This window comes from Pteronotus mesoamericanus, unplaced genomic scaffold, assembly GCF_021234165.1.
Source record: "Pteronotus mesoamericanus isolate MK-2021 breed Mesoamerican mustached bat unplaced genomic scaffold, CSHL_Meso_final contig_2, whole genome shotgun sequence".
Taxonomy (NCBI): Eukaryota; Metazoa; Chordata; class Mammalia; order Chiroptera; family Mormoopidae; genus Pteronotus; species Pteronotus mesoamericanus.
This window is the reverse complement of record NW_026555084.1, coordinates 15,156,594-15,178,379: the sequence shown is the minus strand read 5'-3', so window position 1 is coordinate 15,178,379 and position 21,786 is coordinate 15,156,594. Positions and strand designations below refer to the sequence as shown.

The 21,786-nt window shown below is 56.3% G+C and overlaps 1 protein-coding gene across 2 annotated transcripts in view; it reads right to left on the bottom strand.

Annotated features, from left to right (window-relative positions):
• CAMK2A (calcium/calmodulin dependent protein kinase II alpha) overlaps positions 1–21,786 on the bottom strand; it is a 59,039-nt gene that overhangs the window by 16,721 nt on the left and 20,532 nt on the right. Inside the window, exons 3-14 of one of the 2 annotated variants that reach the window (XM_054568182.1) lie at positions 21,507–21,566; positions 16,838–16,892; positions 15,967–16,032; positions 15,783–15,855; positions 12,799–12,901; positions 11,436–11,519; positions 11,208–11,302; positions 10,074–10,196; positions 9,627–9,710; positions 8,075–8,117; positions 5,505–5,545; positions 894–926 (exon numbers count right to left, since the gene is read on the bottom strand). In XM_054568182.1, coding sequence (XP_054424157.1) covers positions 894–926; positions 5,505–5,545; positions 8,075–8,117; positions 9,627–9,710; positions 10,074–10,196; positions 11,208–11,302; positions 11,436–11,519; positions 12,799–12,901; positions 15,783–15,855; positions 15,967–16,032; positions 16,838–16,892; positions 21,507–21,566 — 860 coding nt within the window. The remainder of the gene's footprint in view (positions 1–893; positions 927–5,504; positions 5,546–8,074; positions 8,118–9,626; positions 9,711–10,073; positions 10,197–11,207; positions 11,303–11,435; positions 11,520–12,798; positions 12,902–15,782; positions 15,856–15,966; positions 16,033–16,837; positions 16,893–21,506; positions 21,567–21,786) is intronic. The other variant, XM_054568183.1, reaches the window with a different exon arrangement.

The following is a 21,786-nucleotide window of genomic DNA, read 5'->3' as shown; positions in this document are numbered from 1 at the left end:
GGCTGCCTGATGCTGCGGCCCAGCCTCTGTACACCTCACAGGCTCTGACATCCAGACGGTCCCCTGAAAACCCTGGCAGACCTCCGAGCCTAAGGAGGGGAAGGGCCCAGCTAAGCAGGAGGCTGGTGGTGGGGGCGTGGATGGAGGAATGGATGCAAGGAGATCCCTGGCCTTTCTGGAAGGGCTGGGAAGGGTCCCTGGGCCCTCTCTGCTTGAGGGAGCAAAGAGGGGGTGTAGAAGAGCAGAGAGGCACATGGTGGCCCCAGAATGGGGAAGGAATGCACACACTGGCAGAAAAGGAAGAGAGAGAGAGAGGGAGGCCCAGTGCGAGAGAGCTGGGCTCTTCAGGGGGGAAAAACCACACAGCGGAGGGAGACGGCAATGGAATCAGAAGAAGAGGGGTGTGGGCCGCCATGCCACAACATCTAGACAGAGGCAGGGGCTGGCAGCTCCTCTGCCACCGGCAGGCCCTGTGTGGCCTTGCTCAAGAAGGGCCTCTACGGAGCCCACTACTTTGGCCAAACCAAGTCCCTCCACCCCTTGCTGCAGCTGGCACAAACCAAGCCCTGAGATGAGCTCCAGAGCAGAGGGCAGGAGAAGCGAGAAGCCAAGGGCTGGATGGGGGATGGGGGTCGAATCAACCTTCACACCCAGCGGAGTTCTCAGGTCTACTGTCAGGCTGCTGGACTGGGCCGTGGAGTGGGAGGTGTCAACAGAAACACGCCAACAACACGCACACACAACGCACAGAGTGTCAAACGAGGCACACGTACCAAGCACGCCCTGAGCCCCCTCTCCCCGCCCGGGTTCCCAATGCAGCCTGCAGGAGGGAGGCAGGAGCGAGGGGTCGAGGCCCAGCATTTACCGGCGTTGGGGAGACGGCAGACACTCACCATTAACTGAACGCTGGAACTGGACTTTCTTTTCTGGAAAAACAAGGAGAAGAAATGGGACAGGAAAAGACACAGCGTGAAAACGGCAGGGAGCAGAGGAACAAACGACAGGGGAGGTTCGGAAGGAGGATGGGCCTCGGGGTCATCCTCTGCAGTCCCTTGCCGGAGTGGCATGGGGGCAAGGAGTCGGGTCACCTGGCGGGACCGGTCCTCTCTCAGCCTGAAGTTCTGGGGCCTTGTGCACAGCTGCCTGGGTCTCACAATCCAATCACTAAGCTCCAGGTCAAGCCTGCCTTGGACCCGGGCTCCCCCTACTCCAGGCTCTGATGGGGGAGTCACCCCTGGGTCTCGGCTGCTAGTCGCCTATGGCCTTCAGCATCCAAAGCTATTGCGGGACAAAAGGGCACTCGGTCTTGGGATGAAGACCCATCTCTCCTCTTAGACTCCCCATGCATCTCTGCTGAAAGGACCCCCAAGCGTCATAGTCACTTGGGAAACTTGTCAAAAACACACAGAACCAGGCCCCTTCGAGGAGGTTGGTAACTCAGACTGGGGTGGAACCTAGGGATCTCCCTTTTGTACAATCTCTCCAGGAGGTTCCAGAGCTGGGCCAGGTGTGGGAACCAATCTTCTAAGTGGCCTTGGCAATTCTGCTTGTGTTCCCAGCTTCCCAGAGACTGGCCTACTCAGCTCCTTTATGCTGAGAGAAAAACCGAGGCGCAGCCAGGCACACAGCAGAGCCCAGAATTTCAGCCCTCGTGCCCTACCATGCGGCCTCTTCTAGCTTTTGCCAGGTGTAGCTTTCCCTGTACTACTGGCTGTAGAACCGAGGGGAGGAAAGAGAGAGGACTGGTGCAGATGATCTTCTCCTTTCAGCTCTAAGCCAGGAGTCTTAAAGACTCCTCCTCACAGAAGCTTGCAGGTCAAGACTGACACTTGAATTGCACAGGTGAGAAACGGGCCCAGAGATGGGCCGCGATCTGCCCGCAGAGCAGAGGCCGGCGCCCCTCAGGGCTGCTCTCTCCTCTGCCCAGGCCTCAGGCCCCCACAGCCTGACCACTCTTCAAAGGCGTGTCCTTCCCAGATGCATTTACATCTGAGGCCGGGAGGCTGCTCCGCTTGCTGCACGGTGGGGAGAGAGGAGGAAGGACTGGAGATGCCCTTGCGGTAGGCCTGCCAGGGAGAGGCTCTGAATATCCTCTGAGGGTCCTCAGGTCTAATTCTGGGCTTTCTGACTCCAAGATCGCCGGGCATTTCCAGTGTAAATGCTCACAGCCCCTGCGTCTGCTCCAGCTGGGCCGGACAGGGCGACCTCCAAAGCCTGCGGCCTGCCGTCAGCCTCCCGTCTCCTCTCCTCCCTTCTCCCCCCCGGAGTCAGCCTCACTCCCGGGTGGAGCCAAGCCAGGCACCGTGTCTGTGGGAGGGGACAGGCCCTCTCACCTCAGCTGTCAGCAGAAACCTGAGAAGTGGCCCAGGGGCGCCAGGAGGTTCCAGGCAGGACACAAGGAGGCAACACAGAGCAGAGACTGCATCAGATTCGCACGTACAGTGACAGGATGGGACATGGGGGAGAGAAGTCACAACGGCACGGATGGGACACCAACGGGCAGTGAGTGGGGTTGAGGGGTGGGAGCAGTCGGCCCCTCCTCACAGCAGTCGAGGCCTTGGGGTGGTTGACAGGGGGCATCGCGTCTTGGTAATAGAGAGACTCAGTTTCCTGAGTCACAAATGATGACGATACTAATAATAACCCCACACCGACCAGCAAGTTGGAGTTTAATTTACACGGGCCTTTCACCAAAACTCGAGTCGCATCTCTTGGAACCACATGGAGAAAAGCATGGTTCTAAGGTTAGCAAGGATGGTAGAGAGGAAGTATGGTAAAAATTAGCCTCCTAAAGCCATTTAAAGCCCATGAAGTATTGTGTCATAGCTCTAACTCCAACGGGCCGGTTGTCCTCCAGTGCTGGGGCCAACCACTGCTTCTTCAAGTCCCAGAGGAAACCTCTGGTTTGTCTCGAGGATGATGTTGTAGGAAGAATCTGTATTTCCCCACTTGGGCTGAATGTGTGTCAGTTAAAGAAGCACACGATGACTCTACCAGGCCCTGGTAACAACTGCCATTCTCCCCTTGCACAGACGACAGAAGTGATGACTCAGGTCCCCAAAGGAAGGAACTGTGGGGCCCAGACGCAAACTCTTGGCTTCTTGACTCGAGACCCAGTTTCATTCACAGTGAGAATACCGCCGGACCCCCGGAGCGACGCATTGCAGGCAGGGCGCCCCGAAGCCTGGGCAAGGCCCCTGGGCGGCTCTCGTCTGCCAGCCGGACTCCCCTTCTCCACACCAGGGAAGACAAGGAGGCTGCAGAGATGGCCGGGCTTCTGTTCATCCGCGCCCAGGCCCCCCTGAGAAGTCACTCGCGGTCTGTCTTAGCTGCAGGAAGGAGGGGCACTTTCTTCAGCTGTGCCCCCCCGGAAAGCCCTGCAGTGACTAGCCAGAGCCTCACTGTGCCATGTCCTTGCCCTCAGACAGTCTCCGTCTCCTGGACTTGTTCGGAGAAGAGCCAGACCAGAGAGAGCTTTGTCCCAAGGCCCCGCCTGAGGGAGGCCCTGACCTCACACCGGGAGCTCTGAGTGAGCCTTTGCCAGGGCCCCACCCATGAGCCGAGCAGCCCGGGACAGCCCTCCTTCTGCCCCCTCCTCCTCCACTGACCGGCTCCTGTGGCCTCTGCCCCATGTCTCCCAAATACAGTTTTCCCCAGGGAACGCAGCACCCCAGCTGGAGCCAGAGAGCGCCCCAGGTGCTCCAAATGGGACCACCCAGTGTCGCATGATCCCCTCATTATCCTTTCAAATAGTGGGGTGGGGGATGACTCATGGGTAACCCAAAGTGGCAGGTGAGCCAGCAGTTAAGCCAAAACTCAATTCTGAATCCTGTTACAGGATTTGGGATGCATGCGTGTCAACTTTAGAAACTGAGTCGGCTTTAGATCTGTGGACTGCCAAATATTTTCTTGAGCAAACTTTGTTTTCAAGACAAATCTTAACCTGAAGTCCAATAGATAAAACAGAAAAGATAATGACACTGACCAGCACCTCAAGAGCACATGTCGCACGCCCTGCACCCTGCTAGGCCCTCAACACACATGATCTTGGAGCTTCCTCGCAAACAGCCCTGTGGGGTGGAAACCCCTTCTATCCTCATGGCTTGAACAAGGAAACGCAGGCTCCCGGGATGTAAATAATCAGTCAAGGTCTGAGGCTGCTGAACCCAGGCTCTCTTAACCACGTGCTGGTACTTGGAGCTGGTCTTGTTGAGGTGGGCACGGGGAGCCCAGAAACTTCTCTGCTAGCCCCCTGCTTCTAATCCCACCCCACCCCATCTGCTGCTGGAGGTGCCTCCCCAGAACCTTTGGGCTCCAAGGAATTCAGTTTGAAAACCGCGGACGTTGGCTGATAACCAAATAATTATGTATTCCTCAAGCACCCAAGATGAGAAGGGAGCGTGATTAGATAGGGTTTTGTTGTCTTTTTTTTCTTTTATTTTTTTCCCCTTGTATGTTTTTAAAGCTAAAATCCTGGAAATCCTGGTGTTCACACTCCTCCCGCCCCGCCCGTTGTACCTACAGGGAAACTCAAGGCCGCCGAGGGGAGACCCCCGACCCCAGCCTCCAACAGCCAGCCCAGATCCCCTCCCACGTAACCTTGGCCAACCAAAGCCAGCGGCCTGGGACTGTAAATGCCACAACAAATGAAGACATGAGGCCACGAACCCACCTGGGTGACTGTGTTTGGACAGCGTCCCACACCTTCCAGTGTCCTGGACACAGCCTGGCCCTCAGGCCCTGGCCAGGCAGGGTTCTGAGCCCAGAGAAAGGCAGGGTCTCAAGAGAGGAGAACCCACAAGGCGAGCCAGTGGCAGGGAGAAGGGGGCTGCAGAGAATGGGCACCAGACCCAGAGAGCAGAGGGAAAAGAGAGAGGAGGGGAGGAGAGGGGGAGGGGTCATGGAGTGTGTAGGGAAGTAGCTCGGGCATCGGGTGTGGGGTGGGCAGAGGGCAGGCCTACGTCAGGGGAGGAGGGCATGTTGGCACCAAACCAGCAGGCCTTGATGGAGAGGGGCTACCTCTGGACTCCAAAGCGGAGAGGAATGGCTGGTTGTCCTCCATAGGCTTTGTGGGCTGGACTGGGGTGTACTTGGGGCAGGGGCCCATTCCAGCCAGCCCACACTCGGGAAAGGGAAGGTCACCCCTCATAATCACCTCTGTCCCTTCCTTGTACCCTCTTGCTCACCAGTCCTCCAACCCCAGAGCACCCCAAAAACCCCCTTCAGACCTGCGCCTTTCCTGGTGCCTGCTCCAACCCGAGGCCACCCGCCTCTCCCACATGCTTTCCATCCTCCCTCTGCCCCGCCTGCCCCTTCCAATCCTTGTGAGAGGGTGGGCACCAAAGCCCAGGTCCATGGGTCTGGGGATGGCCCGGCTGCAGGAGAGATCACACCAGCCCGGAACACTGGTGGCACGGCCTGGGTCTTACCCCAGCCCTGAAGGCTGGGCCCTCTTGCCAGAAACGCTGGCAGAGCCGGCCCTGGCAGGCTCCCAGGGGGCTTACCTTCACACCATCATTCTTCTTGTTTCCTCCACTCTTCCCTCCTATGGAGGAGAGAAAGTAGAGGGTCACCAACACCAGGCAGGGCACCAGGGCCCATAGGGCAAGGAAGAGCAGCATCCACGGGCAGCCAGAGGGCAGGAGCCGGTTTGGCGATCTGGGGAGACCTCCTCCTCCTGCTTCTCCTCCCTCCTCCGGAGCCCGGGACTGCCAGGGGCCCGCTAAGTGGGCCTGGGCTCCCCCAGTCCTCAGGGATCTCAGGTGTGACCCCCCGGCCCCATGGGTTGAGGTTGAGGAAGGCGTCCAGTGCGTCCCAGGACCGTGGGTTTACTGTTTCAGCCCGGGGATTCCCTCTGGATCACGGTCACCACCCGTGCTGGTGGTGGCCAACCCGGAGGCCCAGCTGCCCGGCCCAGGGCTGGACACTCCCTCCCCAACCCGGCCGGCTCTAATTTTAGCCCCATGCTGCTGCAGAGGTCATGTGTCAGCCCTGCCTACTCACTCTGGACAGCTGCAAGCTGTGTTTTGCCAGTGACAAGAAGCAGATGCCCCCTTCTGGGGCCCACCCCTGCCAGAGCACCCGTCCTGGCCGTGGCTTCCCCACCCTCAAACTCCAGAGTTCCGGGCTGGGGTTGGCTCTGTCCCTGGTAGCCAGGTAAAGCAGAGCAACAGATCTCAGGGAGGCCCCACCTCTGTTGTTCCCCCTCCCCTCCCCCCTTCCCTCCTGGCCAGAGCCCATGGGGAGGGAGGGCGTCAGCCAGGAAGAGGCATGGGTGCCCAGCTCTGCCCACCTTGGCATCTGGCTGCTCAAACCTCAGACAAATGCTGTAAGTTAAATGCATAGGGTATCTATAAAGTGCTTACTTAGCACTGCACTTGACCTCATGCCGTAGGTGCTCAGTAAATGGGAGCCACTTGTCCTTCTCTTGGTGGCCTGGAGAGGGTGAGCCAGAGATGGGGGCAGGGGGTGGTACAGGACATTGTAGCCCCAGGGGCTTTGAAGGATGAGGTTTACAGTCTGTCTGTCCAGCTTCCCAGGCAGCCTCACATTTCCAATGACCCCTACCAGGCTCTCCTTCAAAGTCTCCCTCTTGTAAAGCAGGTGTGAGGGTGGGCACCTCTGGATCCAAAGCCGAAAGGAATGGCTGTGCCCCCTCCACAGGCTCTGTGGGCTGGACCAGGCTGCACAGTGAGGTGGCGGGGCTGCTTGCCCCTCCAGCCTCAAGGGTGGCCCTCTTGTCTCCAGCCCACTGCTGCAAGACGGTGGGGGCCTGCGAGGCCACATATTCTGATTTTCAGGAGAAAACAAGAGATCTGGGCTTTGCCATGAAATCTCCTGATGTTTAAGTGCTGGAAACTTTTTCCAAAAAAATATTTTCAAACACCACTGGCCCCCGCCTAAGCGCATCTAGAGACTGGACCTAACCCACGGGCGCCATTTTGTAAGTTCGGGATTAGCGTTCTCCAGGGGCACTGCAGTTGTTAAAAAAAGACTCTGACTGTCTGGGTGGCTCGGGTTTCACTTTAAGGAGCTGCAGGATCCTTGTCTGGGGAGAGAATGGGAAGGCAGTTCAGGTGGTGGCCACAGCCCAGATCTGAAGTCCCAGGGTCTTCCCATCCCGGGTCTCGTTCTTCCAGCTGGTGAAACAGGCAGGTGGACCCTCTCCACAAAGCCCGGGCGGTAGCTGCCCAGAGCCGAGCCCTTGCCGCGGGGCTGGCCACGTGACCACAGCAGCCCTCGCAGGTCCAGCCGCAGGCAGAGGGCCCCTCGGGTGAGCTTTGCCATATCTGCTCAGCTGCCCCGTCAGCCTCCGGGCTCCCCAGAGAGAAGCCTCAGGCAGTGCTGGCCCCGGAACTCTCCGGTGTGCCAGGGGGAGCTTCTTGCTAAACCCTGACACTAATCTCTTCCCCTTCTCTCTTCAGGGCCACATGCCGCAGGTCATTGGGCACTCCCCACCCTAACCAGCCTGGCCTTGGCCGAGGCCGCAGGCTCCTACCCTGGGCTCTCTGGTGATTCACCCTGGCCGCAGGCACCCGCACCGGGGCTGCTCGAACCTGCGCTGAGAGCAGGCTCTGCCTCCCCCTCGCGATGCGACCTGAGGCCCACCACAGTCGCCTCCCGGAGCACAGTTTCCTCCTTCAGAAAACAGGCCTGGCAACGGCCCCCCACTGCCTTGTCAAGCAGGCCACCTGGGCGGAAGCGTGGGCTCCAGTAACGATGGGGAACGGGAGCACTGCCACTCCCTGAGCCTGGCTCAGTCCCACCTGGACCTGTACCCCAACATTTGAGCGGCCTTCCCCTCTGGCTGGCCGAGCCTGAGAGCCCCAGCGCGGCTGTGGGGGGAGACAGACTAAACCTCTGAGCCTTCCCGGGGGGCCCTTAGCTTGCTGACCTTTGGTCTTTCTCCATTTCTGGGTGCAGGTTTTGTATCAGGTGAGCTAAACCCCTCGTCAAGGGGTCCTCTGAAGCCCCCACTCTCCCCAGGCCCCCCGGCCTGAGGGCAAGTATCCAACTTGGCAATGTCCCTACCTCCTGCAGGATGTATGTGGGCCTTTGAGGTCTTACCACCTACCAGAGAAGTTCCGGGTGGCCAGCATCGTGGTGAGGATAGCCCCCTGCAGCAGGTAGGAGGAGAGGGCGTGGAGGGGAGAGAAGAAGCCGGAGGTGAGCGGGGAAAGGAGAGACAGAGAAATGGGTGGTGAGGGGGGAAGTAGAGGAAGGTGCTCCATTCAGACACAAAGCCAAAGCCTTCTGCCCCTCCATGGGGCAGGGACCGAGGGACCAACCCACAGCCCAGGGACCAACCCCCACCTCCCTGGAGAAATCAGGGGAGCTCCACCTTAGCTGGCACCACGCCAGAGACAGGGCCATCCTAGGGGCAGATATTAATAGGTTCTAGCGGCCTGGCCAGAGCTGGCGGTGGACAGGCTCGGGACACCTGTCAGTGGGGGCTGCTAAAGACCAAGGGAGTTTCCTGCCTAGGAAAGGACAGTGGACCCTGTACCCTGGGCCCCGCCCCCGTCCACCCGCTGCCCGGAGCACTCAGCACCTCACTCTAGTACTAGTACATCCCTCCGTCGTCCCTGGGCCTGGAACCCTGGAAGCTTAATGTGGAAAAACCCTCTTCTGTCAGCGAAGGGGCCGGGGACAATGGCCCTTCTGTTTCTGACACTGTTTGATTTGGACCCTCTCTGAGTCCAACAGTCCACGATTTTAAGAATCCCTGATTCTGACATTTTGAGACTTCCAGGACTGCTCCCGCTAGGGGCTGATGACAATTTTCCTGGCATCACATTGGCTGCCACCCCCTTGGCCCGTGTCCCCGTCCTGTGCCACCATGCTAGGCTTGGGAGCAGCTGGCGAGAAGCTTCCCCATGAGCTGGGGCCTCAGTGCCTGTCACTCAGCATGCTCACGGCGTCTCTGCTCCAGCCAGCTGGGGACCCCTCGGTCACTTTTCCTACCTGCTCACAGGGTCGCTGGCAAGGTCTAGGCCAGGAGTTGTCCTGGCCCTGAGAACACACAGGGCCTACGTAGAGGCTGGCGGCTCAGGTCTCACCTGGGTCCCGCTATACCTTCCCTGGGGTCACGACCCCTACCCGAGTCTCTTGGCCATTCCTCTCCCACGTTTGGCAGCTGGTGCCTCACCCTATCATGGCATCCTGCCCTGTCACATGTCCCCTCAAAATCCTCTCCCCTGCCTTGCTGAAACTCAGCAATTTTCCTAAGGGATCCAGCTCACACTCCCAAACTCCTAATTTAGGCTTCTCTGTGTCTGGAACATCTGCCCACTCTGACTCTGCGCTGCTCGCACTTGCTTATCCTTTGGGGTCTCAGCTTAAATGCTACTGGCCCAGGGAGGCTTCCAGAGTCCTTCCCTGGGCCTTCTAGACCTGGTTCATGGCCCTGACATATATACCCACAGCCTCGGGGTTTGCACTCACCGCTGCCTCATAATGTCCCAGTTACGTGTCTGTCTTCTCCACTGCTCACTGCCCCACCCGGAGAACGAGCGTTCAATAAATCAGTGAAGGACACGCCTGGTGAGGGGGGTCTCCAGGCCGCTGTGGAGACCCAGGCCAGGCTACTCCCACATCTGGGGACACGGAGGGTGAGGACCTGTTACCTTGAGTTTTCTCCTGGCGTTGAACTTCTTCAGGCAGTCCACGGTCTCCTGTCTGTGCATGCAGGAGGCCACGGTGGACCGGTGCTGGAGGAGGCGGGGAAAAGGTCTGTGAGCGGAAGGCAGGCCTCCCCCAGGGCCCCGCAGCAGGGTGTCTTATGGGCGTGGTTGGCATCTTGGGGGGATAAGTCTTTGTTCCAGGGATGTACTAAACATCACGGCTGCTTGGCATTCCGGGCACCAGACGGTCAATGCCAGTAGCACCCCAGTCCTGATGCCAACCTCCCACTTCTACTTTCCCCCTGAGAACCACAACGCGGTCAGTGTCTCTGGGATTAAACCTCCTCAGGCCGCAGCGGGGCCTGAGAATCGAGGAACAGGACTCCATGAAGGACTTAACCGTGAGGCCTGGGGGCGCTCCTGGGAAGGGTCTTGCTGAGGGAGGCTCACCGAGATCCAGGGGTGCTTGAGGGCCTCAGCGGCCGTGATGCGTTTGGACGGGTTGATGGTCAGCATCTTATTGATCAGATCCTTGGCTTCTGGGGTGACGGTGTCCCACTCTGGTGATGGGAACTGAAAGGGGCAGAGGGGCCAGGTTTGCCCAGCCTACCCCAGGCCACCCCTGCGATCCCCCAGCCCCTGACTGGCAGGGGAGCAGGCAGGGGTCCTACTGCCCTTCCACTCGGGCGTTCACAACCAGGAGGAGTTGGGACAGGGTCTCCTGACCCCAGGACAAATCAGAACAACGGCCAGAGGGAAGAAGGCCTCTCTCTGCTATTCTGAGGCTGTGCCTTATCTGGAGAGCAAGCAGGCCTGTGGTTATGGCCCAGGCTTTGGGACCACAAGGCTGGGTTCAAGTCTGCTTCCTGGGCTGTGTGACCTTGGGGGAGTCACATGACCCCTCAAGCTATCCCCAGAGGTATTGTGAACGTTGAATATGGTATAAAACATCGGGCACATAGCTTGATAGAAACCAGCCATGCAGAAAAGCAATGGAGCTTGGGAGTTAGAATCATAAACACTAGAGTTAAACTGCCTGAGTTCAAATCCCAGCTCTACCATTTCTTGGCTATGTGATATGGGCAGTTATTTAATCTCTCTGAGCTTCAACTGTAAAATGAGGACAATAATCGTACTTATGTCATAGATTGGTGTGAAGATTAACTGTAACAATAACAGAAATTGTTTAGAAGAGTGCTCTGTGAATATGAGCTAATGTCATTTGTATGTATGTGGACAGATAGATATCGAGAGAGAGAGAGAGAACCTGGCTCCTGGGACCTGCTCCCTCTACCTCTCTCCCCACCCTGCTGCTGCTTCTGCCCTCTGGGGCTTCATGGGCTAAACCCCATCACTTAGGGGCCCCGATCATTAGGCACAGCCAGCTCACCACTTGGCCTCAGTCAGTCCTCAAGCTCCACCTGCCCTTCAGCCCCTGCCCCACAACCAGAATGGCAAGGAGACCTACATGGGCTGGGAGGGCGAGAGAGGGGTATCCTTGGGCCCTGACCTCACTGGGCACTGGCTTTCACTGGAAGGGGCCCCAGGGATGGCAAGGAGGCTGGAGAGAGGAGGGACACTCACATCATAGGCGCCGGCTTTGATCTGCTGATACAAGCGGTGCTGGTCCTCATCCCAGAACGGGGGATACCCAACTAGCAGGATGTACAGGATGACCCCTGGGGAGAGCGCCAAGGGGAACTTCAACCCCTTGTGAGCAGGAGCAGTGGGGGAGGGGAGGGATGCGAAAGAGGAGAGAGGGCGTCAGAGGTGCAGGTGGCAGGAGGATCGAGGGCCTTTGGAAGGACTCACCGCAGGCCCACAGGTCCACAGGCTTCCCGTACGGGTCCTTCCGCAGCACTTCCGGGGAGAGGTATCCAGGGGTCCCTGCGAATCCTGCTCGCCAGACACACAGGCAGGCAGACACACACACAGAGGGTAGCACATTAGTAAACCAGAGCAAGAGCCCGCTGGGAGGGGGCAAGGTTTGCCCTGGAGATGGCAAAAACACCCCCAGCCCTGGCTCCTGAGCCTCTAGACCAGGGTAGATGAGAACATGGGACACTTGTCACCACCCCCGCTCCTGAGCCTATGGCAGAAGTCATCGATCAATCCCAGAGCCCTTCCCATAGGGTCCTGACTCAGCACCATAACCTTCTAGCACGATCCTCCCAGCAGTCACTACCAATCAATTGCTGGTGGTACTCAAGATGAAATGTCCTGGCCATGGGAGCCCCCAGCTGAGCGGAACCCTTGCCCACTTCCCACACCTTCTGAGAGCGGGTCCTGGGATGGCAGGAGGCCCGTCCCTCACTCTGGCTATGCCTTAAGTCCCTTGGGTAGGTCTCTTTTCCTTCTAGGCCTCAGTTTCCTCATCTGTCAAATGAGGGATTAAGGGTTCTTATTTTAAATACCTCCCAGCATTGTTGGGAGGATCACTTGAAATAACGAACACCCCCAATATTTTAACAAGTAATCGTATGAATAGTTCCTATTTATTGAGTGTGCGTAGGAAGCAGGGCTGGGCTCTTTCTATGCCTGATCTCATTTAACCCTCATACAGCTCTGCAGAACATCCTATTATTGTCCCCATGAAAAAACAGGCTAGGAGAGGTGAAATGAGACCCAGGCACACACCTCATACGCAGCAGAGGTGGGATTTGAACCCAGAAATCTGGCCCTTAACCACTGATCAATATTGCCCACAAAAAGTATCCCCAGGTGGCCAAAAAGACTCACTTATGCCAAAATCTCAGGGCCTGCTGGGTCATCTGAGCTTAAAACCAGGCTCCACCCCTTCTAATCTCCCTTAACCCTTTCCGGGTTTCTTAGCCTCTGTTCCTCACCCGCAAAGTCAGGATAATAACCTCTAGCACTTAGGACGTTAGGGAAACCCACAGAAGCCTCTAGACAACAGTGAAGGAATATATGCATGTGAAGAAGCTAGGTGCTGTTTGAATAATAACCGTGTTCCTGCACCTGACCCCCGGGGAGTAGGGCAACACCCACTGACCCAGAGGCTGGGTGGGGAGGGGCCTCTAACTCTGCTACCTGAGCCTTGGCTGGTGCAAAGCCATCTCCAACCTACCCCTGTTCAAGCAGAGGGTTCCTAGAGGCCAACGTGTCAACACAAGGCTGGCCCCCAACACCCCCGCCACCCCCAGCCCCCACTCACCGAACCATGCCTGCTGCTCCCCCTCCACCTCTATGGCCAGGCCAAAGTCCGCCAGCTTCACCGCGGCGCCCTTGAGCTTGGAGGCCAGCAGCAGATTCTCCGGCTTCCCAGGACCAGAGAAAGAGAAGAGGGGAGAGGTGGGAGGAAAGGGCCAGAGGACAGTGAGCAGATTCAGAACCTCAACTCCAGGGGCCTGGATAACGCGGAGGCGCCCCGCCCCCACCTCGAGCTCCCACCCCAGACCCTGGGCTTCGTCTCCAGAGAGAGGACTACCCCACTGCCAGTCCTCTGTCTTCTGCAACAGGAATACCTTTCCTTCACCAACCACTCCCTCCTCCCCCTCCTCTCAGGGTCTGGAGCTGGGGCTGAGGTGAGGGTGGGAGATAGGGTTGGGCAGAAAGCCACCACCACAATAAGAGAAAGAAGCGACGCCTACTGTGCCCCTACTATGTGCCAGCCACTAGGCTAAGGGTTTTGAATACATCACCTCATTTTATCAGCTCAACAGCCTTTGGAGTAGACATCATTATCCCCATTCTCTATAGTGGCCTTCTTATATTCTCTGAAACAGTCACGCTCGCTTCCACCTCAGGGCCTTTGCACTTCCTGTTCCTCCTGCCTAATTTGTTTCCCTCTGAGCTTCACAGGGCTAGCTCCTTCTCTTCACATGACTCTCACCTTCATGCTGCCCCCTCCAAGAAGCCCTCTGTAACTAATCTATCTAAAGGAGGAGCCCCCAGGTATCATCTGTTTTAGCTCCTTATCATTATCTTCACAGACCTTCTTAGGATTTGTAATGTTTTCTCCACCTGCCTATGTGCTTGTTCATTATCTGTCACCCTGTAGTATGTGAGTTTCTAAAGTGTCCCGTCTATCACTGTATCACCAGCACCCATGACAGTGGCCCGCATGTATCAGACACTTTTTTTGGTCAGTATTTGTCATATGTAGAAAGAGAAGTCAGAGAGGTTAAGTGACTTGACAAAGATCACAGAGTTGGCAAGAGATAGACCCAGAATGGAAGCATAGCCTGGCTCTGCAGCCATGCTCTTGCCCACTGCAAGGTGAGAGACAGGGATGGGGCAGGGGGTTGTGGGGCCTCAGACATACCACCTGGCCCCTGGGATGTTGAGGCTGCTGGCTCTTAAGGACAAGAAATCACCCTAGTCAGGACAGAGAGGAGTTAAGGGTGTGGACTCTCCGGTCAGAGAGCCTCAGCTTCCAAATCCAGCTGTGATATTTGGATCAATTATCTCAATTCTCTAAGTTCTAGTTTCCTCCCAGAAAAATGGGGATAATGCCTACATCATAGGCTGGCAGACGGATTAACTTCAATGATCCAGTACTTCACAGCAGCCAACAGCAAGTGCTTGATAAACACAGCACTCTATTTTCTCCTTGGGGAGGGGCTGGAGCTCCAAGTCTCTGGAGACGGCTGACTTCCTCAGACTCCCATCCCCACTGGAATTTCCAAGGGGTTCTCGCATCTGACCTTTCACTGCCCAGAGCTAGACAGGCCACAAAAAAATACAGCGCGGTAAGGCCCCTTTTGTCCTCTGGGGACTGTGTTCTCAGCGTGTCCTGGGTCTTGGTAACCGTCCTGCCCTGATTTGATGTATGTGCCACTAATTATTCCACCCATGGTGGCCTAAATTTGTGCTACCTCTCCTCCACCCTCCTCCCAAGCAGGGGCTGTAGCTATAATGGGAACAGGCCTTTTGGGAGAGCCACCCTGCAGTCTGGCCAGAGACCTTCTTGCCTGTGAGTCTAGGCTGAGCCACAGGGAGCTCACCTGTGTTCAGGTGAGGAGCCATGGACTACTCATGACAATCAGAGGTGGGCAGGGGTTCCGCACAGAGCATTTCACCCTAAAGAAGAATCTGGAATGACTGGAGGGAGCCCAAGGAGGGTGCCCAGGGTAGAAGGGCCTTGAAGTCCTATCCTGGGTGGGAATGAGGGCAGTCTACGGGTGACTCGGGAGCTACTGCAAAGCCACCCAGATGCCTTCAGGGCTGCTCTGAGCTGGAGACTTGATCTCTGAGGCCCCCATGGGTAGCACTGGGGTTCATGGGGAAAACCCCCATAGCAGGAAAGAACGAAGGAACATTTCCCAATGGTGCAGGGGCCTATCCTGTAAGAAGTGAGTTCATAGTCACAGAAGACCAAAAAGCAGAGGTTTGATGGATACTCAACAAGGTCACCTAGAAGGGGCTACTGCAGAAGCAGGAGCTGGATCGGCTGGGGGGTTTTTTTGGGCCACAGACCACCCAGGGCCTGGGATCTGAGGTCAGAGGCCAGGGCTCCAATCTTAGCTCAGGCACAACGGAACTGCATGTTCTCAGGCAAATCCCTGGGACTCTTTAGGCCTACTTTCCTGCTCTGCAAAAACGGAGAGATGTTATGAGCTGCCGGCTGCTGAGGCCACGTGACCCAGCAGAGGGGAGCTATGAAGCCTGTGCTGACCAGGCAAGGCTGCGCGGCTGATGCAGACGCTAGACTCCCGGCTGCTTGTCTTGTTCACCTCCTTTCTCAGATGGCAAGAGAGAGGACTCCGAGGGCGACAGGCCTGTTTGTATTTCCCCCCCTGCCTTCCACCTGCCAGAGGCCCAGAAACAAGAGTAACAATGCCTCTGTGGACCAGGCACTGTGCTGTCTCCTTTGACATCCTCGCCAACCTGGGCAGAGGTTGCTATAGCAACCCCTGCGATAAAGAAGCTGACACTGGGAAGCTAGGAAGTGGCCCTGCTGGGATCTGGACCTGGCCATAGCCAGTCTTGGCATTCTAACTGCATCTCACCTGGCTTGGCTGGGAGTCGGGAGGAGTCGGGAGGCCTGGGTCCCAAGCCCAGATACTTGACCTCCCTCAGCCTGGTTTCCTTGCCTGACACTTTAAGTTAATGCCAGTGGCTCTGCAGGTGAAGGAAAGGGCAGGGGGCAGAGGAGCAGGCTCCCTGGTGCGCTGCACCCCGGGGCTGGTCGCTCACCTTCAGGTCCCGGTGCACCACCCCCATCTGGTGGCAGTGCAGCACGGCCTCCAGGATCTGCTGGATACAGTGACTGGGGAGAGAAAGGCAGGGGTCACGGTGGGAAGCCGGGCCTCCCCCGGGAAGCTGGCAGGTGAGACGCCCTGTCTCCCGGCGCTATCGCCAGGCCACACCCGGAACTCACCTGGCATCAGCCTCACTGTAATACTCCCGGGCCACGATGTCCTCAAACAGCTCCCCACCAGTGACCCTGGGGAGACAGGCACGGCGTCACCCTCCCACTGAGGCCACAGGTGCCGCCTCTTGGGCGAGTCTCCAGGAAGCTACGGGCAGGGCCTGGGGACCTCAGAACCTCAGCCCCAAAGGCAGGAGCCCTGGGGGTCATAGTGCTACAACCTCCTTCCTGGCTTCCAACCCACCCTTTCACTAACTGCTCTCCCTCTGGGCCCACTGGGCTGGAGTTACCCCAGTACACACCACTAGGATTCATTAGGTCCCTAGAAGCCCAAGGACTAGGTCTTGTAGGTCTTGTTTTTGTGTTTTAATAGACTTTTTAAAGACTTATTTCTCTTCAGAGAGAGGAGAAGGGAGGGAGAGAGAGAAACATCAATGCGTGGTTGCCTCTCACACGTATGCCCTACTGGGGACCTGGCCCGCAACCCAGCCATGTGCCCTGACTGGGAATCGAACCAGCAACCCTTTGGTTCACAGGCTGGCGCTCTATCCACTGAGCCGCACCGGCCAGGGCAATAGACTTTATTTTTAGAGTAGACTTAGGCTCACAGCAAAATTGAGCAGAAGGCACAGAGATCCCCACATGCTACTGTCCCTGCCACAGGCATAGCCGCCCCGATTATCAGTGCTTGGGTAGCAGACCTATCACATCTGGGGAACTCTATCAGAAGAGGGAGTTCAGCCCAGTCTGGAGGCATTTAGGACCACCACCACCCCTGCCCCTCTACCCTCCCATCCCCTGGCCAAGGGACTCAGAGAGGTTGTCCCTGCTCAGGCTGCCCTGATATGCATTGTACATCCCAGGGTGGGCCCAAACTCACAGATCAAAGATCAAGTAATGGTGTCCTTCCTCGGAGATGCTGTCATGGAGCCGGACTGTGGGAGGAGCCAAGGCAGCCAGTTACAGGAGAACACACTGTTCCCCACCCCAGCTCTCCCTCCCTCCCTCCCATTGTCCAATAGCCAACATTGCGATTTTTCCGACAGTCACTGAGCACAAGCTAGGTTCAGGGTGCTTGGACAAATTCAGGTGGACAGGAGCTCTCTGGCTTTGGGCACCGCCAAAAGAGGCCCAGGCTTAAAGACAACGGACCGTTTGTTTGGCCAAAGTTCTATTCGTCCCCACCCCCACCCCTCAGTTTCCTTTCTGGACAAACAAGCTGCATCGAATGAGTCTGTGGCTCAAATCTCTGCCACTTGCTAGCTGTGTGACTTCGGGCAGGTCGCTACACGTTCCTGAGCCTCTCTTTCCTTGCCTGGACAGTAAGAATGAGGTTCTCAGACTTGGAGTACATAGTTGGTGGTCACTCAGTGCTGGCCTTGAGCAAACATCCCTGATCTGTGTCCAGGTCCGAGCAGATAACAGAGCCCGTGGAGGTGGCAATGACAGCAGTCCCCGAGCTCTGGCATGCTCAGAAACTGTCATCCCTTCATATCTCATTAACCAAGAACAGAGCAAGGCTCCCAGGAGCCCAGAGCTCCCAAAATTATCCCCTGAGCTTCTGAAAGGAAGGGCCTGAAGCCTGGGCTCACTCCGGGGCCTGCACCCTGCCAGCCCCGGGCAAGCTCTCCCTGGACAGGTTCATGTCCTCACCTGCACCGCAACCTAAAAATGTCCCCAGAGGGGGCGCGGGCCTGGAGGATTATGATGCATCGCATGACGGAAAATTACACAGCTGTGAAGATCATGAGGCAGTTATGTATTCACTGGTTCAGAATCATCTCTCAATTATGTTGTTTGGCGAAAAGCAAAATGCAAAACAGTGTGCATAGTCTTTTTCTTTAGAGATGCATTTAAGCTTGTATATGTCATAAGTCTCTCTGGAAGGATACAGCGCTGTGGGCATTGGGGGTGCCCTGGGGGAGGGGTCATGGATAGGTGAGGCTTTTCACTGTCCTAACGCCGTTGGAATCCTTGCCACGCGCAGGTGTTTCTGACTTAATACTGAGCCCCCTAAATTCCTATGGCTCTCACATCTACACATAAAGTTTGAAGAAACAGGCATCAAATACCCCAGACTGGGTGCCTACCACAGGGGAGGGGGAGGGGGGAACCAGAGGTGGAGGAGAAAGAGAGGGACACGAATTTAAATTTTAAAAATTTTAAATTCTCAAATGATGATACATGTTTATAAATAGTGACTGAAATATGTTTAAAATCTATTTTAAAGCAAAGCTGAAAAACAGGCTGTCTAAGAGTACATATAATAATATTTATAATCCTGCTTTGATTTTTTTTGCTTTGATTTTTTTAATCAACATTTTATTATAAAAAATGTCAAACATACGATCAAGTGAACACCCATGTGCTCACCACCTGGGTTTGTTTCTATCATTAATGTTTTCTCATAGTTGCCTTATTACATTTCTATTCATCCCTCCACCTATTCACTGATTTTAATTTTTGAATGCATTTCAAAGCAAATGCGGGCCTAGTTTTTAAAGGGTGTGTGTGTATTGAACAGAGCACCCTGTGTCTTTTGTGTCACACTGTAGCAAACACATCAGGGCCCTACGCAGACCCCCTTAGCACAGCTCCTGGGAGGGTGGGCTGCTCAGGGCTCACAGTTGCCCTTCTTTTTCTGGAGAATTGCACCCTGCGGACACCTTGCCCACCAGGTTACAGCAGCCTTCAGCCAACGACGGAGGAATGGGGCGGGGCAAGGCTGCTGCAAGGCCCAGCCTCTTTGCCTTAAGGAGGGACAACTCCAAGATGGGACTTACCCTGCAGAGGACTCCCCACTGCTCCCTGCTTCCCCCACCCCCGTCCCTTACAGGTCCTCGCTGGGAGCCCAAGCACCCAAATCCCTACCCTGGGCTTTGCTTCTAGGAAACCTGACCTGAGAAAAGACGTGCAGGTGTACGTGAGAGGGTATCACATTAATTATCATATGGAAGCACAGTCATACAATGTTAGCCCTGGATGCTGAGGTTATCGGAGATACTTGAAAAACTATTTGTCTTTTCATTTATGCACTATAAACTTGCATTGCTAGTGTTTCACGGTCAGATTTTGAAAAAGACCCTTTCCTCTCTTTGTCTTCTTCTAGGCGGACCCTTGGCGATAGGCTCCTTCCTGTCTGCTCTGCTCCAGTGGCCATGAGAGGTTTGAACTTCCCTTTCCTGAGCCTGGGAAGCTCTAAGAAGCCAAGCTGTGGCCAGGACCATCTCAGAAAGGGCTCTTAGGGCTGGCCAACAGCCATTGGAGGGAACTGGGATCCCAGGTCCACCCTCTGACCAGGAGCCTCGGCCCCTGGAGAGCAGGTCCTCAGGGTTCAGGGAGATGGACAGAATTGAAATGGGGGTGGGGGGTTCTCTAGAGCTGACTTTAGCTCAGACGGTACCTTCGCGCTGATTGTAAAAGGCTGCTCCTCCATGGGAGGATATTGGAATCCGTTTCAGCCCCCAAGAGGTGGCTGACTCACCGCTCGGAGCCCAGAAGACAGGGCCTCTTCTTTTGCTGCTGTTTTCACAGACAAAACCTGCCCTCCAGGCAGCACAGCCCAGGAGGAAAGGCAGGATCCCAGGGCCATGGACTATGCAACAGTCCTGCCCCTCCCCACCTCCTGCCCGATGCAGGCGTTGGCACGTCTGTGACCATTGGATTATACAGTTACTTATTTGACTTTTTCAAATGTTGTCATAGAACAAAAATTCTGTAATCTAGTTTTCACTTATGTAGCTGAACTCACAAATTTCTGACATTCGTGCCCACATTTCTAACAGTTTTTTTTCTTAAAAGTTGAAGGGCAATGCTTGCTCCCCTAACCGCATGTGCCCCCGAAAGCACAGCCCTGACCGCTTGGGAAGCTCACAGAATGGCTGAGAATGGGCTCTGGAGTCAGACGTGTGCATTCACCTCCCAGCAAACACCTCGAACAAGCTCTGTGACTTTGGGCAAATTCTGCACCCTCTCTGAGCCTCCTCCCCTAACAGCAGGGGCGGGTCGCTACAGCCGTGTGTGCAAAGCACCCAACGCAGTGCCTGGCACCTGGAAAACCCGAATAAATGCAAACACTCATCTTCATCATCAACCGACCTCTCTTCCCTTCCCCACCCCAGATCATCTGGCTAAACTCTCAGGTTGTCCCCTGCTCCCTGGGGTGGCCTTTCAGGACCTGCCCCATCAGCAGGTGGCAATGGGATCTGTTAGCCCCAGAGCCCGTAACTTACTGCTCCCCATTATAGCCGGGAATGAGAGGGAGAAGGGGTGCAAATGGGAGGAGGGGTCATTGACCCGAAACAGCTGCAACTGTGCAGCGCGACACACACACACTTACACACACTCACACACGCCTCCTTCCTCCGGAGCCGACAGCCTTTATAAGAACCATGGGAATTTGTAGTCAGACATCACTCACAACCTCTTTCATCATATAGCTGGGGCGCTGGAGGCTGGGAGGGGGCCACACAGGGAGGCCAGAAGCAGATCAGGGACCAGGGTCCAACCAGAGCTCCTCCCCGCCAGCCGCCAGCCGCCCCTTCAGATTCTGGTGAGTCTAGCAAGGCTGGAGCAGCCCCGCTCCCCTTCCCAAGCACAAGGAAGGGGAGGTGCCTTCTGGGTATAAATAGCTGATGGAGATGCTTCTCTCCCGCAGGAGGGTTAACCCTTGGGGCTCTGGGCCCAGAGAGATGCTTCCTAGGAGAGAGAAGGCGTGGTAGCTGTCAAGAGTTGGAACGTTCCTTAGAGGGCACCTAGACCTTGCTCCTCAAAGTACGGCCTGCGCACCAGCAGCCTCAGAGCATGATAAAAATGTAAAACCTTGGGCTCCACCCAGATCCCAGACCTGCTGAACCAGAATCTACCTGTTAACAAGATGCCCAGGTGATTCACACAGTCCTCTCCTTGTGAAGATGGAGGGAAGTGGCTCAGAGAGTGCAGTGCCCCTACCCAAGGTCACACAGCCATTTCCTGACAGAACTATATCTAGATTCTGTACTTCTTCCCCTTGTGACTCAGAACCCTGATAGGCAGGGACACAGCCCCCACCCCACCCCCCAATGGTGCAAGGGTGGGGGAGGGCAGCCTCTCCACACAGCCTGCACCCAGTCTATGCCTGGGGCAGGGCCACCTTGCAGCTCACCCCTAAGGAGCAGGCCAGCCACAAGTCTAGGCAGGTGGGCACGACCACCGTGCAGGGCTGACTCAGCATGGGGGTGGGTTAGGGATGTGGGCTGCACTGGTCAAGGCCCAGCTTGGCCTATTTTTGTCTCTCCGAAAAGACGAAAGGCTTCAAGAGTTTTCTTAAAACAGCTTTTCTGAAGGAGGCTGCTGGCAGCGTGGGCTGCAAGGAAGGGCTCCTTCTTCACCTTCCCCCCAACCAAGCTGGTCTCCGAGGAAAGTGGAAGCCATCAAAGACATCTCTCCTGCCGCCATCCCCAGGGAAGCGAGCGGCTACCTTCCCACCTGATCAGCAAAAGGCCACCAGGATGAGCAGGGGAGCAGGGCAGCCCCACCCTGCACCCCTCGCTTGTCCCCTAAGAACTTACCGATGTTGGGGTGCTTCAGCAGGCGGCAGATGCGAGCTTCGCGCTCCAGCTTCTGATGGTCTGAAACACAGATAGATGCCCAGGTGAGTCCCAGGCAAGGGAGGAATCTCCACCCACTCCACCTCTCCCTCCTACAGCCTCTTATGACCTCCGTCTCCAAGGGCAGCCCCTGGGCCCTGAACAAGTTTGCCTTTCAGGCAGAGCCTCTGGGTGGTTTAAGGAGGCGGTGAGATGCAGCAGAAGAGGGAGAGGCTGGGGTTGTGATGATGCAGAAGTCTCT